Here is an 18,442-nt window from a genome sequence, read left to right as displayed (position 1 = left end):
AAGGATCTGGCTTATTGGTATAGTATGTGCACTGGAAAGATGTTTTCATTATTCAATTTATATTTAGAATAGTAGCTAATTTATTTGACTGAACTTGATCTGAGCTCCACTGTTCAGGTTGTCTGTGTGTGAAAATATGTGCATCCACATATGAACTTAGCAACAGCTTAAACAGCTTAAGCTCAATCATCTGGGAGTGATTCAGAGTAGAGCTGCTGTTCCTTCAAGTCAAGAGGAGCCAGTTGAGGTGGCTGGGGCATGTGGTTAGAATGCCATCCTGGGGAGATGTTCTGGACCACTCCCACCGGGAGGAGGACCCAGGACATGCTGGAGGGACTATGTTTCTCGGCTAGCCTCGGAATGCCTTGAGATCACCCTGGAAGAGCTGAACAAGTGGCTGGGGAGAGGGAAGTCTGAGCCACCCTTCTTAGGCTGCTACCTCCACGACTGGATATACGAAAGAAAATGGATGGATGGATGGATGGATGGATGGATGGAATTTATACAATATATTTATACTATAAATACTTTGCATATTTTTATAATGTAATAAATGTATTATTACGTATTTAGTTTGTTATTGGTGTCTTGTGATTAAATTTCTTTCAATATGTATATTTTTAAATGCACAATGAAATAAGATTAAATATGTATGTCTGAAAATAAGTGAACATTAAAAAGCTACATTTCTTGACTGTCTCAATATCCTCCTATGCAGCAATTTTTGCATAAAATGAATAAATTGGATGAGACCACCAAAAAGTCACATTATGGTGACATTATGTAGTTCACCCTCCAATTGAACACATAGTTTTGACATTATAACCATCTGCATTGACAGAGACATTGTGAATAACCATATGACTGTAAGATTCTGTTGGTGGCCATGTTTAGGTCTAAAGACCAACACATGGCCTCACCATGTGCTGCGTAAAGCTGTGCTGGCAGGTTTCTCTGGTTTTATGGCTGCATGTTTGACAAAATTCTCCCTAATTTCTAAGCTTACTGGCTCACATTTAGTGTGCAAGTCATTATGGATTAATATAATAACTGCATCAAACGTTTCCAATATTACACAAGTTGTTGCTGTGAATTTCTGTTAAGACTTCTAATTTCGGTCTGTTCTCCAGAAACCAGGAATGGATCTGGCGGACACCTTCATTACCTTTGTTCGGCAGAACCAGGACATCCTTCGAGATCATATCAATGATGAGGTCTGCATTGAGAAGGTCTTTGATGTGAGTTCTTAGTATTACAGAAAATGTATTCCTATTATGTTTTGTTTTAAAACAAAAATATTTTGAACCATTCTTTTTGTCCTATGTCTTGTGGTTTTCATACTGCTAACAATATTCCTTTTGAGTTTAATTCATGAACATAGACAACTAAGATATGGGATTTTGTTCTTTTATTAAGAAAAGGACAGTGCAGTGTTTCATACAAAAGAAGGCCAAAGACAGGAAGCACTGAAACATTTTTCCATAGAATGAAGAACATTAGTAGTTTTTTTTTATCCTGGTACACAATTTTTATTTGTTCAGTTTGGTAGCTGAACAATGGGAATATTTCACCTAATAAGAAAAATGTAGGGGTTATCTAAACATGATAAAGCTTACGCCTATTTTTTCTAATTCAAAACAACATGACTCCATGTTGGGAAATCAGATGCCTGTCTGAGTCAACTGTCCCACTCAGTCGGGCATTGGGAATGACCTCACCATGTCCAGTCTCGCATCAAATACAGTGGGGTGAAGAAGTCCTTGACCTCTTCCTTAAAACTGCTTAAATATTAATCAATGACAAAAATAAGCACAAAATGCAGGTTTTAAATGGAGGTGTTGGTTATGAAGGATGATACTAATAATACAAACCTGATTGGACTTGTGTGAAAAAGTGACCAGCCCCTAAACCTGATAACTGGTTGAGCAACTTTTAGCAGCAACAACTGCTAAAAGTTGTTGCTGCTAAAAAGTTGTGCTGTGAATCTTTTCATAGCATCTTTACATAATTTTTCTAATTCAGCCACATTGGAGGGTTTCCAGCATGAACAACCTTTTTAAGGTAATGCCACAGGATTCAGGTCAGCAGTTTGACTAGGCCACTTCAAAGTATTTGTATTGTTTTTATTCAGCCAATCAGAGATGGATTTGCTGTTGTGTTCTGGATCATTGCCCTGGTGCAAAACCTAAGTTGGTTTCAGGTTGATGTCACCAACTGAGGTGGACGTTCTCCATCAGGATGTTTTGGTTAACAGGAGAAGTCATGGTTCCATTTAGCACAGCAAGTTTTCCAGGTCCTGAAGTAGCAGAATTGCCCCACACCATTACACTGCCACCATCACCATCTTCTGCTCCAGGTGTGATGTTTTCCTGTTGGTATGATGATCTTTTTCTGAAATGTGGTGTTACTTGTACACCAGATGTAACAGAATACACACTATCTAAAAGTGTATTCTTCAACTTCTCTCTCATCAGTCCACATAATATTTTTCTCAAGTGTTGGGGATCATCAAGATGAGTTCTGAAAAAACTAAGTCCAGTCTTAATGTTATTTTTGTGCATCTGTGGTTTTCACCTTGGAACTCTGCTATGTATGTCCTTTTTGATCCCTGTCTCTTTTTCATGGCACCCTCAGGCATGACCTTATATGAGGGAAGTGAGGCCTACAGTTCTTGGATGACATTGTGCTGTCTTTCTCAGTGTGATGTTGGTCTATTGTCCACTCATGGGAAGCATTACCATTGTTCCATGTTTCCACCGAGTGTTCAAAACAGCTCTCACTGCTCTAGCTTAGGTACTAGACTCTAGTCCCTCAGCTAGAAAATGGCTTTGTAATCTTTTCTACATAGGCCTCAGTTAGTTTCTCTCTTTATGCTGAATTTTTTCGAAGGTCAGCATAATGTCTAACTTTTCAGGATTGTTTAGTGTTCTTCAATTTGTCAGGCAGGTCCTGAGTAAGTGATGTCTTAACTGAGAACAGGAGTGCCAGTAACCAGGTCTGAATGTGGCTACAGACAATGAATCCATGAATGATAAATTACTATTATGCTTTAAACAAATATTTCATTTTGTGTTTATTTAAGTTGGCTTTTACTAATTAAATTGGTGCGATATTGTGAAAAACGTAGAAAGTCAGGAAAATGTAAAACTCTGTTTCACTCTACTGTAACTCTCAACCAGCCACTTAAGAGCAAAGACCAAGTTCCCATCAGGTCATAAGGGGGAAATTGAAGCCACCCCTGAACTGAATGATGTTTCAGTTCACCTACTAAGCTACAGCTGTCCCATCACAATGACTCTCCGAATACCTAATACATCTAGCAAAGATTTGTTTTCTATGGACTGTCTCGTGTAATCTGTGTTCAACCATCTTACTTCATCATATTTCCAGAAGAGATCACTTCTGTCTCTAACACATAAATCTGCTTTGACCTAATCCAACCCCTGGCTGGATGTTTAGCTGGTTCTCCTGCTGGAAGCTGAACTCCCTCAGGTCTTCTGCTCCAGGATTAATTATTTCCACCCATCCACCCTCACATTAACTTCGACCTGCTTCTCTGTCCCAGCTAAAGGAAATTGTTCTCACAAAATGATTCAATGGTTTGTTTGTAGGCCAAAATACTTCATTTTGGTCTATTCTGAGTGGAGCACCTTTTTCCATGTTTGCTCTTCTACTCAGCACATTGCAACAGAATTTCTTCTGTTTTTTTCTTGTCTCTCTTCTCTTCCACTTATAACTCTCCCCTTGGCTGCTTCATAAGAGATTACTGGTCTCCTCGTCCATGCTGTCAGTCCTGGAGGAGGGCCATCCAGCTGCATTGTGACTGAGAATAATTTAATTGTTGGAATATATTGACTAAAAATGTGAAGTGTGGAGGTAATTGGTTGCTCTGAACTTTATTTAGTGATATGAAATGTGACTAAATGCAATTGATTGCTGAGTTGAAACAATTTGTATAATTTTTCTTCCACTCTTCTTTGTTTTGGTTTATCACACAAGTCCCAGTAAAAACATTTAAGTTTGTTCTTATTGTGCTTATTGTGTGAGAAAATTTGAGAGCTCAGTGCATTAAATACATTGTATTGCAAGGCGTTATGTGTCTTTAGGCAACATATTCAGCAATGAAACCCAACCTGTCAGGATTCAGGAGCAAATCAAGCCTCAAACTCTACATTCATAAACATGGTTTATATACACTCACTACCAGATCCCGTTGTTTTATATAATTGGCAGTGTGATTTGATAATATTTGGGTATTCTTGAGATAATTCTCTAAAGCAACTGACTGGTGTTTTTACTGTTTGATTCTTCACTCTCAGAGCAGCAGGAGGTCTCTGTGATACTGAAAACAGTGTCTGCTTCTATTGACCTGTTTATCACTTAGGAACACTGAGAGCATTTGGCTCGCTCTACGGGAGCCAAAAACCTTTTTACACCTCATCTCATCCATCTCCCATCTCTCTGTCCCATGCTGTCTGCTGTATTCACTGGCTGCTTCCACCTGCAAGATTCAGATTTGAAAGAATATTCTAGCAGGCAGTTTCCTAACACGCCTCATCTCCCCATTGGAGGGAATGCAGTGATTTAGGCATGGCAGTTCAGGACTTGGTACACATTAGCAGCACGAAGCAGAGCGATGGATTTCTGACACCCGTTGGCTCCTCTGAGGGTTCAGAGTGAGCCTCGAGTTGCACTGTGCTGATGGGTGTGTGCGTGGGCGTGTGTGTGTCTGCATTTGAGGGAAGGGGATAGAGGAGAATGAGTCTAATGGAGCTCAGAAGCACCCAGTCATGCACTGAGGAGGAGGTGACAGCAGGGCCTTGAAGTGTCTAAGCTGACTCCTTCGTATGAATGCAACACACACGCACACACACACACTCACGTGTGCATCTTGTGTGTAGCAATAAAAGCAAATGTAACGTTTGACAGCAGCATCAGCCCCTCAACAGTAGTGTTTTGAGTGTGGAATTGTCCTGTTTATGTGCCTCTCAGCAAGTCAATCAAATTCATTTACAGCCTCTCCTTTTTCTTCATTGTTGAATTCAGAAAATCCAGGGTAGGATCATGAAAGATGTGTAGAATAAACACACACTGAGCATTAAGGAGAATTGTTTGCTTGTGTCCGTTACCTAGAGTGAGAGTTGTAGACATCCTCCTCCTTTCCACACAAACATATGGATCACTAACAACTGATCATAAGTTATGCCTATTAGAAATAAGTCAACCAATAACACAATTCAATGGGCTGAATCATGATTGCACTGACTTTGGGTGTGGCCTGGGTTATGGTGCTATCCTAGCAGGTATGAATATTTCTCAAAAGTCTTGAACATTTAAATATTAAACTCCCCCAGATCGCTTCTGGCCTGATGAGAGTTGCTCACTGATGTCTTACATTCTTTTTCTATTTTTTTTGACTGACTAAATTAGATTTTTCACCCAATTATTATTTGGTCCTCCTCTGAACTCATGAACTTGTAATAATCGTTCCTCTCTGCCATGATCTGCCATGATTTACTAAGCTGTGTCACTATGATGTTACTTCTTCTGGGGGCCATGGGGTTTGTGAAGCAGAAAACATACACATTTACCAGCTGAAAGTCCTCATCAACTAGCAGCAGAAAACCACCTGATACCACTCATGTCAGCTAACGACAGGAAACTGAGACTACAACTCTCAAATGTTGGTAGTACTGGTGTATTTCCGTATCATACTTCAGGGCACTAGTTCACCATTATATTAACAAAGCAGCCTAACTGAGTGCTTTTACAGACCCTTTCCATTCCACCCGTACTCATCTTCTGATGACAATCAGTATTTGTTCTCTTTTTACCACTTCTGTATCCATATTTTTATTTAACCAATACATTTTGTTATGGCAAATTCACACCATGGATGTCCAGTTGACAAATCTGGAGCAATTGGATGATACTATTTAATCAAGCAGCTTTTTAATGGCCCTAGTTGCCACAACATGTTCCCAAAGAGAGGCTAGTAAGTGTATGCATGAAGCTTTGAAACCTCTGAGCATGACTTGAGTTGATGTTAGTTGATGCTGTGGATCCAGCTCAATGCTTTATTACTGCCAGCAGCATTAGCCAGCTGTCTTCTGTTGTAGCCAAATGGCCAGGTGCATACTAGCTTAGCCAGTACACACCTATCTAAGTGTAAACTGGACACTATCCAATAGTATAAAGATTTCAAACATTCTATTAGCTCAAACACAAAATGACAGATTTGCTTCAAAATCTTCAACATTAGCTCCTCCCTGAGAACTTGGTGGGAGTTTCTAAAACTAGCCTTCACTAATCCCAGACGTATGCCCATCTGGAAAAACTTTGACATCCTACAACATAATGCTTTGATAAATTTCCCAAGTTGAAAGTGTAAAGAACTATTTGAGGGTAACCCTTTGCAAGAACCCATGTGGAGATTCATTGGGATGGGAATTTTACGGAATTGTGATTGAAATTGTTTTAGGGGTTAAGCTCTGGCTTCCTGGCTCATTTCGACTGTGTAAATGTTTTGGGTTTTTTTTATCTTCTCAGGGCCTCCACCAAAGGTGAGGTCTGTTGCCTATCCCCCTGTCCAGTGGCTGTGCCTCTGCCCACTGGTGTGTCCAAAAGAGGGGTCTAGCTTGAGTGGTTCTCCCAGGAATTTTTTTCTGGTGGCGTGGGGTGCAGTTTTCCCAGGGACAACTAGGGTGGTTCTCATGGGTTTCCCCTGCTCTGCTCTTTTAATGTCAGTTCTCTGTCTTTTTCTTATTTTTTAAATAGTATATTTATAAGGCATGTATATTAACACTAGCAGCCTATCACAAAGATATAACTTTGCAACTGATGGACTGACATGTAGCTTTTTTGTCTCCCAGTTCACATTGGTTCTGTTTATTTGATGTTTGTCACTCAAGGTACTGGCAAATTGGTCAGTAGCACACATGTGTAAACCATGCAAAGATCAACAAGGCAAATCAATATTTCTTTAGTTCATCCCAGTTCTTCTTATGGTGACTGGTTTGCTTCCTAAGTCAGTTTAGCTAAAACACTTACAAAGCAATGTTTGAAACTCAGAATTTATTGGTAAGTTTTGCTGCTAGTAAAAAAAACAAAAACAAAAAAAAAACATTTGAAACTCTCAAGGTCCTTTTTTAAGAAAGCAGGAGTCATAACTAATTCTGGAAGGGATAGAAATCAACTTGGAGAATGTTTGTGAACTTGAACTTTAATTTGTGAATTAGCACGTTTTCTGCTGCTTAGACTGAGAGAAAACTGCTTCTTAGCTTGAGTATAATTAGGTGGCATCCCGGAGGAGATCAAAGGTTGCTCAGACAGTACATTGAATTAAATGTTTATGAAACCATTGATTGATTGTGGACATGCTCTGACTTTTGTCAAGTGCATGAAATGAACTTTGGGTTCCTTTTTTGTTCTCTTAAATTGCAAGGTAATTACAGAATTTGTCATTATTAGTTTGATAGTAATATCCAGATCCATCCAGCTCGATTGCAAGGTAGATCTGAATATTACAGGTCATTAATGTGTCACAGTGATTTTTCTCTGCTTTTTATCTTTCAGCTGGTATCTGAATAAAACCATGTAATGTGCACATTTAAATGCTTCAAATGAATTATGGGTCTGATTTTCTTCTTTTTCTCCTCTGTCTTTTTGAAGTTTAAAGCAAAACCCTGAACTCTTCCCTTGACATGAAGTATTCACCAGTTTCATTAAACTGGTAGTCTTTGAATAAGGGACTATTTTCCCCTCTTTGACTTTTCTTGCTTAATGCTGCAGATTTGTTGACCTTGTGTTTCACTGTTGTGTGCAGCACTGAAGGAAGATGTCAGTGAGTAAACGGCTACCTCTAATGGCAAATAGATAGAGTGTCCTTGATGGACTGAGCAGCTGTCACTGCATTTACACGATGTAGTATAATTTTTTAACTGATATTGGAGCCTGTAAAAGGAATAGTGCAGCTTCATAGACCCACCTCAGACTGATTGCTTGTAGTGACCTAACTTCACAAACAGGATTATGCAACTAGACTCCTGATCCAGTACTTTCCAACTTGTCAAAGCCTGAATTTTTTTCAGTCAACATATTTCTAGCAGGAATGTTGAAGTTTCATACTGAACAAGCTTTTTGATGTCATCTTTCACATAAAAACTTGTCCTCTTCAGTATGCTTTTTCTGCCTCTTACAGCAATGGTACACAAACTCCATGAGAACTGTGTGTGTGTGGCTGACTGACAGACTGGACCTGCAGCTCCACATTTACCAGCTGAAAGTACTCATCAAGATTGTGAAGGTAAGAAAAGTCTTCTAAATTAGAGCAAACTGTCTTGACAATCTCTGCATGGAAACTTCTGTCTGCATTGAAACATTAATGTCTTAACTTTTCCAATAGGCCTGACCTAGTCGCTAATCCAAAAGGCTACAAGACCAAAGTGGGTTTACAGCTTCTTAGAAAAAAAACTTCAATTACATAGTGGGTCTAGAGTGTTTAAGAAGAACTAGTTCAGATCACAGAGGTTAAAACATGTTTATGGCTGAGCTGAAGTCACACCTCCGACATGACTTAGTTCTCATTCATTTATCAGGGTTTTTTTTTTATAAAATGAAGTCATTAAAGATGGTCAGTTATGACTTTTTACATAAGTTCAAATTTAGATGACCCCATTGTTCCGTGGGTTATTTATCCCCACTTCTTTTTCCTCACATAGACTTTATTTAATATGTATATGCAAATTATCTGCAAAGCTGCTGAAAATGACTGCAGTTTTGACTGAAAGTGTCTATTTTAGAGAATGTTTAGAACTGCAGCAGCTGTCAGACAACTGCAGAATGGGTTCTCCTCCTTAAGAAATTTCTGATTCTAATTAAACATAGCAGCTGACAATGTCCTCATTCAAGTTTAAAACAACATTTATGTTATTTCACCTTTACTTCAATGGTCAGAAAGAAAAATCAGCAAGCTGGTTCTCATGGTTAAGACATGATTAATGTGAGATGAAGTAAACACATTGTATTTCACATGAAAGGCCAAGTAAAATACAGACTGCAAGTTCTGGCAGTTGCCATTTCACTGTCTAAAGCAGTGTAATGGCAACTTACAGACTAAGAAAATGTGTAATGATTTTTGACATTGATTAGAGATCTGCACCTCCAGTCCTCAAGTGCCACTCTCCTGCAAACTTTGGATGCACCACTGCTCCACAAAACCTGAATCAAATAAAATGTTCAAGTTTGCAGAACTTGATGAAATTTTATTCAGCTTTTTGATTTGGGTGTGTTGGAGCAGGGATGCATCCAAATATTGCATCCCTGCAACACTCCTCGAGTGTTGCTACAGGACCGTGACAACCGAGGACTGCTGTCTCCTGACCTAGGACCTTCTAACTTGCCAAAGCCTGATTTTTTTTAGTTAAATAAAAAAGTAGATGAGTTGTGTTTCTGCTTAGCTAATTCCAAATACTATAACTGTTATGTTATGACTGAATGTATTACATACAATAAATATAATGGTACACATTAACAATCATGTAGATTATTTTATTGATGCTGGTTCTGCAATATAACATATGTTTCTATACAGTCCATTCTTGTCTACCATCCAAATATTTTAAATCCATGTAAATAAAGCACAAATTAAGCATATACTGTTCTGTCTGATGGCTGATCTCAGGAAAGTTCTTCCAAAATAATTCCATTCAACATTTTGAACATGCAGCACATATTCAAGGACACACTGGACAAAATTAGATACTGTCAGGGCGTAAATACTTCCAAGATTTCTGTAAGTGATGTTGACAACTCTGATAATTGTTCTATTATCTTTGAAAGTGCCATTTCTGTTGACTCACTTAGGTAGAGAGATGTCATTACAAGACATAAAGATAACACAGCTAAAACTTTTTTTAAATAAGGTTCCACCTCCCTTTATTCTGTAACCCAGTAGATGAGTTGGTTGATAATTTCACTTCTAAATTCTCTGATAGTTGAGATAGTTGCTCCTGTTAAAACAAAGATCATGTCTGGTGGGACCAAGCCTATGTCCCAGCAGACATAGGCTTGACTCCTTTCACATCTCCACTAGTGAGATGTAAAAGGAGCCTCTGCCAAAGGGCCAAAGATAAATAGTGTAAAATTCGATTCCATCTTCATTATGAAATCTACAAAGCTATCATTCAACGCTTTAAAGAGAATCGTTCTTTCGAAATCATAAACTAAAACATTAGTGAAGCTTGTGCTTTATTTACCACAATTTTCAGGTTAACAAACCGTTCTGTGACTGTAGCAGCTGGACTCCACTCTAACAGGACTAGCAGTAAATTTGCCAACTTCTTTACAGAGAAACTTTTAGTTCAAATTTAAATAGATTAGCAATGTTTGTGCAATTATAAAAAATTTGTAGAAAATGACACAATTCCACCAACTCAACCATCAGTTAAGCTTCTCCCACTGCTGTTTGAATATCCTACCCACAACTTTTCTTAAGAAAGGTTTTACAGTCTTGTCTGATTCACATAATAAACTCTTTGCTCTCATCAGGTTTCCCCCCCATTATTTAAAAACAGCAGTTGATATAAAGGAACAACCTTGACAAGGGTTCCAACATTTAAACAGCTTCTAAAAGATGAGCAACCACATTGACATCCTCCAGGCTGGTTTCCATGGTTACCACTGCCCTTGTCAAAGTGTTCAATGGCATTCACAGAACAAGCACTGTGGAAGAACCTCAGTGCTGGTTCTGTTGGATCTCAGTGTAGCTTTTGACACTATTGACGGTGACTTATTGGAGAGTTAGGGTTACTCTCCAGATCAGAACTGGTCTCCAGTTGCTGGTTTGAATCTTACATAAACAACAGGATTTCTTTGAGTCAACATATAACTTCTTATCAGACAGAAGTTATATGTGGGGTACCTTAAGGTTCAATCCTGGGACCCATCCTGCTTAATATCCACTGGCTTCCTGTTGCTCAGAGAACAGACTTTTATATACTTGTGCTAGTTTATAAATCACTGAAAGGCTTATCACCACTCTTAATTTTTCTATTTGTTTTTGTAATTTCTATTTGAAATGTACAATACTCATAAATTTGACTAATCAGAGCTCCAGCAGTGGACTGAAGCAGACCTCGCTGAAAATTTAACCTCACACAAATTATCAAAGGTCTGTCTCTAGGTTGAGGACAGCGGAGGGAAAACGTGAAGCAGAGAGAGAATGTCAAAATTCCACACAGGAGCCTCAGCAGACCAAGATGTTCAAACCCTAAATCTTTGTGTGACTAAATAGTGGCTCTTCGTTTTGAGCAATTCATAGGAAAAAAAAAAGTCACAACTGACAATGGAGGCAGTGAAAAAAAAAAAATCACGCAAATGAAGTCGCACTGAAGTCCTTGAAAGCAGCTGTGAGAAGAGGCGCTAGAGATGAAAGCGAAAACCGCTGAAATGCTTTTTGTCTTTTTATAGTTTGTTAGTTTAAGTAGAAACCAATGAGACTCGGAATGATAATAGCTCCCTACTGAAAGTAAAAATCCCTGAGACACTTCACTCTGCCTTCCTGGTTTAACACACAAAAAAGCCTCTGAACGTCCTTCAGCCTCCATCTTCCAGCTTTTGTCCTTTCACATAGTGAATAGCAACTGCCTCCTTCTGCTCTCTACATTCCTCACATGCTCTCTTATTTCTTTCCTTTGCCTATTTACCCATCTTTCTTTCTTGTGTCTCATCAGAAGACCTATCGTGACTTCAGGCAACAGGGTGTGCTGGATGGCACGCTCAACAACAAGAACTACGAGACCGTCTACAACCGGTTGAAGGTGGAGGAGGCCACAGCAGCAGTCAAGGGAGGCAATAGCCTGGAGGGCATCAGCATGAGAGACAGTGATGAAGAGGACAGCTAAACCCAGACACGCCTCCAGCAGCCTCTCTGACATGTCACTACTTTGTTTTACACTTAATAGCTCACACCAAATTTGACATATCAAGAAATACTAGGAATGAATTTAGAAAATTAATCCTGTAAGTGAAAAGGCATATGTACTATTTTATTTGCCAACGTGTCAACTTCCTAATGTTAATATGCTTGTTTTGAATATTATTAAAGGGAAATAGATATCCATGTAATTCTGAAGAATATTTCCACTATGTTAAGACCATGAACTCTGAAGTGTCTGTTTTCCATTGAATATTTTGACTAATCAAACTTAGCACATAAAAGAAGGGAATTTGTGTTTACTCATTTTTCCAATTTAGCAATGCTTCTAGTCAGTTTATTTTATACTGGTGCAATCTGTTTATTTCCCTAAAGAGCTGCCACTTTTGTCAGAAAAAAATCATCTAGAAATTGCATTAAAGATGGTCCAATATTCTTTGTACATGCTTTTGGTGGAGTTAGTGTGATGCTGTGGGACAGGATGTCTATCACAGGAGAACAAAGGCCCTGCATTGTTGGAGTTAAACTGCAGAGCAATATGAGGATGAGATTGGCCACCTTTACTATTAGGGAGCGACCTCTGACATTTATCTCATGCACTGTTAATAGAACCTGTTAAAGAAATAAACTTACTAGCATAATGAGCTGTTTTGCACTGGCTGAGGAGATCTGGCAAGGTTTTCACTATCCCTGCAGTTCAACCAATTAATGAATTGTCCCCACAATGTGTCATAATTTAAAGAGAAATTAACAATCTTTCCAGAAATATAAAATTTATTACAAATAATTATTTTTAACCTTACTTTTTTGATACAAACACTTTCTTCTATTTTTTTGGGCTGAACCTAACAAAGTATGAAGTGCTTAAACTATTTCAGGTATTTATTTAAGTTTCTTTGATACCTAAGATTAAATAAATGGCGAGACTGTAGCTAAAATGTCATTTTCTCTTCACTCACAACTCAGTGTTAGAACTCTGAGATTATAACTGGACTAGATTCATAATTCCATGTAAAAATTATATCCATTTTCTTTAGCCCAAAGCTTAATCAGTTACAGGAACTAGCACCACAAACGGAACCAAATCAGCAACTTAGTTTCATATTTTCAGTTAATGCACCTATTTAAAACTTGGGAGATCATATTTAAAAGTTACTTGCTTTTAATTTGTGTTATTGGATTAGCATGACCTTCTTACTCTCTCTGGCATTGCACTCCTTTTCCATTTTGGGTTGGTCACAAAGCCATAACATCTATCAGCTCTGAGGAAGGGATGAGGCTGGATGATGACTGTGATGCAGCAATATGATGCAAAACAAATAAAGCAGCACTGTTTGTGGGCACATCCAGAACAGATATATGTGATTGCCCTCCTGTTTCTGTCTAGTCAGAGAAATAATTTGATCAGTGGAATCTATTGCAGATAATCTTGAGGTTGTTATAAAACACTCTTTCCTACATTTAAACACTGAGTGTACGTTACAGTCTTGATGTAGCACTGAGCTCAGCTAGATTCATCCCAAGATTATTTGAAGGACACCCATTTTTGCTGCTGGCCTAGCAGCATGTTGTGAAAGCAAACACAGTTTGTGATCTTAATGAATCGGCTTTAATGATGTGAATGACAAAATGATCCATTAAGGAAAGTTCATGGTCACTTGTTGATAGTAGGGTGATGGTCGGACTAAGGGGCTCATGCTGACATGAACGCTGCTGTGAACAAAAAATGACCATTTGTAGTTCTTTACAATCCATAAAATGTTTAAAATATCCGCTGTGCATAATAATTTGGAACAGTGCATTTTGAGTTTTTTACTTTTGAAAAATAATACTGTTCTCATGGGGCGCTTTGTTCAGTAAAATGTGATTTATACTGTAATAGTTCATGACTTGAAAATTATACTGACCATGATTTGCATTGACCATTTAAGAAAGGGTGATGAGAAAATATCACTTGCATAATAATTTGGAACACGGCGTATGAATAAAATACTCCTTTAAACTTTACTGGATATATTTAAGACTTAACTATAAAAGCTAAAAGGTTGCTACTGTATGACATAGTACCAGATTTGACTGGGTTCAGATTTCACCTTGTAAGCTGAAGAGTAGAGAGTGACAGAAACACTTTGACCTCTATACTACTTTGACTATCATAAATGGAACAATAGCCAAAAAAATAGCACTTTCAGGTGAGTGGAAGCTTTGTAAGATGATGTTCCTTGGCAAAGACCATATTTTATGAAGCAGAGCATCAATTTTGCAGTGTTTTTCAAGTGATTGTTTCTAAATGGATCTTAACAAGTTGACTGTCACTCCAGTTTTCACATTTTCGAAAAACTATAAAAACATGTAAACGAGAGGGAATTCCATGGGGATGAAGCCATATTAAAATGATATTCTCATAAAAAGGAGACAGATTATTGCTAGCAATCTGGCAACGAGGATCAGGAACTAATTACTAATAGCTCATTGTGTATGAATTACATATATGTGGAGAATATACATATACAGTGGAGAAGATGGCACAGTTACCTTGCAGCAAAAAGCTCTCATGCTGTTATGTTCTCTATCTGAATCAATGTCTTCTCTACTGGTTTCCTGGATTTTCTCCTAAAGGCTCAAATAAGGCATGCAGGATTTATTGATATCTTTACATTGTCCTCAGGTCTAAGGGTATGTGAGTGTGGTTGTTTATCTTGTTTGGGACAAGACAAAACAAACAGAGTGAACCCCACCTTTCCTCCACGAATGACCACTGGGGATTCACACCAGACCTTAAATTTACAAAGTTTCCCTCACACACTTCTAATTTATGGTGATAAAGTCCTTGTTTTATAACTTGGATCAATTTGAATTTTTGTGTGATTTAGTTGAAATAACTGTCTTGTAAAGTACTTTGAGATATTTGTTGCGAGATGGCGCTATATAAATTGATTTGAATGTAATTATATTTTAGGTGTTACAGCTTCTAGATGCAATTGCTCAATGTGGCACACACCACTGCTCACACAATCGCCGCCTGGTCACCATCACATCACACTGATTCAAGCTGCAGGCCCAGATCCACATGCCAGTGTCATGTTATGTGTAGTAATAGTGTTCTAAAAACAATAAAAGTTCTGGATTCTCCTCATGAGAATCTGAAAAGCATTCTTGCAGACATGAATGTTTCACCAGTATCGTTATGGTGAATGTTCTCAACTTAGAAGTATCTATTTTTTCCTCCCCATCCACCTGATGTGGTGTGGGTTTCCTTCAAACTTGCATCTACTTGGCCAAAGTTAACAAAAACATGTGACTAGCCAATAAAGTCTGGTACATTAATCAGCTGTGAGTTCCCCACACTCCAAAATGTCTCAGGTGTACTCTGTAAACATACTGAAATCAAACAAAAATGTACCATTTTCAAAACATCCCAAACTAATATTTAAAGCACTAGGTGGTTTCTTCATGAATTTATCCAACATTACTAATGTTGGATAAATTCACACAAAAAAGTTGAAACATTTAAAATGTAAAAAATGTTTGAAAACTGCTATTTTCTTAGACACCTTTGTTTTGATGTTTCTACTCTGGTGACTTGTTCCTGATTTTGCCAATGCGCATCACAAATTTTGAATTAATCTACAGCTTCTGTACAAAATAACACTGTTGTCTGGGTGGGTCAGATGATTAAATATTTCAGCTGAAATACATTCAGAGTGCTGTGCTAAGTTGAGTAGACTGACAGTTAGGTTCAAAATTATTCAGACTTCTTTAAGACATTTTGAAATGGTTCTGTAAGTTTCAATTCAAAATTGACACAGAATCTGCGGAGGAAGTTAAAGATTAGGCAAGTAGCCCACCAAGCTCAAACATGTGGAGTTCATGGTTAAAGTTAGATCACTAAAACACCAGAGGAAACATCTAAAAAGCTGCTTGGGAATTGAAAGAAGGATTTGATTGTTGAAATACCCCCCACCCCTCCCCCCAAAAAAGGAAAATTAACAAAAGGGATAAATAATATTTTATATCCTATTTATTTAAAAACTTTGCCTGTTACAATTTGAGTCAGTTTTTGGTTGAATAAATTCAACTTTAAATCTAAATCCTTGCACTCCTTCATGTGCAGCTGTATTCTGTTGTCACTTTAGGTGGAGCAGCTCCCTCCTGTTGTGTTTGTAGCCATAGAACAGCTCAAAGTGGTAGATGGTCTGATCCAGCAGTGCCTCAGTTCTGTGCCATAAGGTTTGTCTTAACAGGATCAGGAAATTGATTAGCTAACAAAAAGCCTTTGTGGCAATAAATGTAGAATTGAAATTCTGATCGTGTGGATGAAATGATTCTATTGTTTCATCGTCATTCTGCAGGCAACCGTGTTGTCCTGGAGAATTTGTTACAACTTCACTTGTTTGACTTTACAGGAACGACAGTTTAATGGTTTTCAGTTAAACAGCCAGAACTCTGTTACTGTTCTCATGTTTAAATTATGAAATCAAAGGCTAGTGCCTTTAAGTTGAAAAATGTCAGTTTGATAATGTGCATTGCTTGAGAGAGTCAGCTGGGATGTTTTTTTCAACTAGTGACAGTTCTATTGCTTCTTGTACAAAAGTAATAAAACATTTGTCTTCCACTTGCACAAATATCCTCTACATTGAGTTGATCTCACATAAAAGTTTTATCAAAAACAATAAAGTTCATGACAACATCTGAAAACGTTCCACTGCAGGTCCAAATTGCGTTCTAGTTAATATATCTAATATAAATTGGTAGGTTTCCAGCTGGTCTATCTTGTTTCCATGTCCAGATGAAGGATTGATCAGAACTCTTTTGTAGAACATAACTGTGCCTCAAACAGAACCACCAGGTTCTCCTTCACCTGGTCTCCAGAGTGATGTTTGGTCTCTGATATTCTCTAAAGAATAAAGTGCATGACACATTTATTATAGAGTTATACTATAATTTTTTTCAAAACAATTTATCAAAATACTTCCACTTCAGTCTGTCACATAATGTGAATAATTTTGAAAGCCGTTGTATTCATGAGTTCTGTTTCAATGTCATTTAGAATAAGTTTGATATTATGCTGATGCTCAAGAGAAACACTAGTGAGGAAGGACAGATTCAACAGCTTATCTTGGTTCTTTAAACAGCTTGTTGCTCACCACAGCTGAACTCTGATACTCTCTTGTTGTTCAAAAGCCTTCATTTACCCGTCAGGTTCAGTTTGCTTCATTTCATCCCAGCCTAAGAAGAACCTGATGCTTTTTATTTTTTGAGCTGTTGATCATAACTTGTTGTAAATGTACAAAAATGTAATTTTGTGCGAGACAGACTGTCTCGCACATTTCTGAATCTCTTGAATGTTGTAACCATGAACAAACACAATGTAGAATTTGTAATAGCTGTTTTGATGGAGTTGTTGAAGAATGTAAATCTAAGATTTAACAGTGTCTTTGTTTTCTCTGTTTTTAAATTTATTCTGGTCTGACTGTTCTTGACTGAGAATTCAAGCCTGTGGAGATGACAAAACTGCTGGAATATTTAATTTGGAATGATGTCCTGTTGTGTCCTTGCTCACACACTTCTAATGTATTTTTGGGAGAGTTCTAAAGACACTCTTCTGAGGTTTTTAGTCCCTCAGGCCAAAAAGGCCCGATAGGACTCCTTCTTCAGCCTGACAACATCCCTCACCGAAGGTGTCCACCAACAGGTTCGAGGTTTGCCACCACGACAGGCACCAACAACCTTGCGACTACAGCTCCGATAAGACGCCTCGACAATGGAGGCACGGAACATGGTCCACTCAGACTCGACGTCCCCCGCCTCCCCCAGGACATGTTCGAAGCTCTGCTGGAGATGGGAGTCAAAGCTCCGTCTCGCAGGAGACTCCACCAGACGTTCCCAGCAGACCCTCACAACACATTTGGGCCTGCCAGGTCTGACCGGCATCCTCCCCCACCACCGGAGCCAACTCACCACCAGGTGCGGAGTGGTCAGTGGACAACTCCGCACCTCTCTTCACCCGAGTGTCCAAGACATACGGCCGCAGATCTGATGAAACGATGACAAAATCGATCATCGAACTCCGGCCTAGGGTGTCCTGGTACCAAGTGCACACATGGACACCCTTATGCCTGAACATGGTGTTCGTTATGGACAATCGATTTTGAGCACAGAAGTCCAACAACAGAACACCACTCGAGTTCAGATCGGAGGGAGCATTCCTCCCAACCACGCCCCTGCAGGTCTCACTGTCATTGCCCACGTGAGCATTGAAGTCCCCCAGCAGAACGAGGGAGTCCCCCGTAGGGGCACTCTCCAGTACCACCTCTAAGGACTCCAAAAAGAGTGGGTAGACTGAACTGTCATTTGGCCCGTAAGCACAAACAACAGTCAGAACCCTTCCCCCCACCCGTAGGCGGAGGGAGGCTACCCTCGCATTCACCGGGGTAAACCCTAATGTACAGGCCCGAGATGGGGAGCAACAAGTATGCCCACCCCTGCTCAACGCCTCTCACCGTG

General features: G+C 38.8%; 1 protein-coding gene across 3 annotated transcripts in view; it reads left to right on the top strand.

The window, feature by feature from the left end:
• The window catches only part of cadps2 (Ca++-dependent secretion activator 2), a 177,274-nt gene extending 159,909 nt beyond the window's left edge, over positions 1 to 17,365 (top strand). For 2 of the 3 annotated variants that reach the window (XM_055025422.1, XM_055025421.1), the window contains exons 25-27: positions 1,131 to 1,238; positions 8,201 to 8,305; positions 11,733 to 17,365. In XM_055025422.1, coding sequence (XP_054881397.1) covers positions 1,131 to 1,238; positions 8,201 to 8,305; positions 11,733 to 11,903 — 384 coding nt within the window. In that variant the 3' untranslated portion in view covers positions 11,904 to 17,365. The remainder of the gene's footprint in view (positions 1 to 1,130; positions 1,239 to 8,200; positions 8,306 to 11,732) is intronic. The other variant, XM_055025423.1, reaches the window with a different exon arrangement.
• The last annotated feature ends 1,077 nt before the right edge of the window (positions 17,366 to 18,442 follow it).

This window comes from Poeciliopsis prolifica, unplaced genomic scaffold, assembly GCF_027474105.1.
Source record: "Poeciliopsis prolifica strain line A6 unplaced genomic scaffold, Auburn_PproV2 SCAFFOLD147, whole genome shotgun sequence".
Taxonomy (NCBI): domain Eukaryota; kingdom Metazoa; phylum Chordata; class Actinopteri; order Cyprinodontiformes; family Poeciliidae; genus Poeciliopsis; species Poeciliopsis prolifica.
The sequence above is the reverse complement of the archived record's forward strand: the minus strand, read 5'-3'. Positions and strand labels throughout refer to the sequence as shown.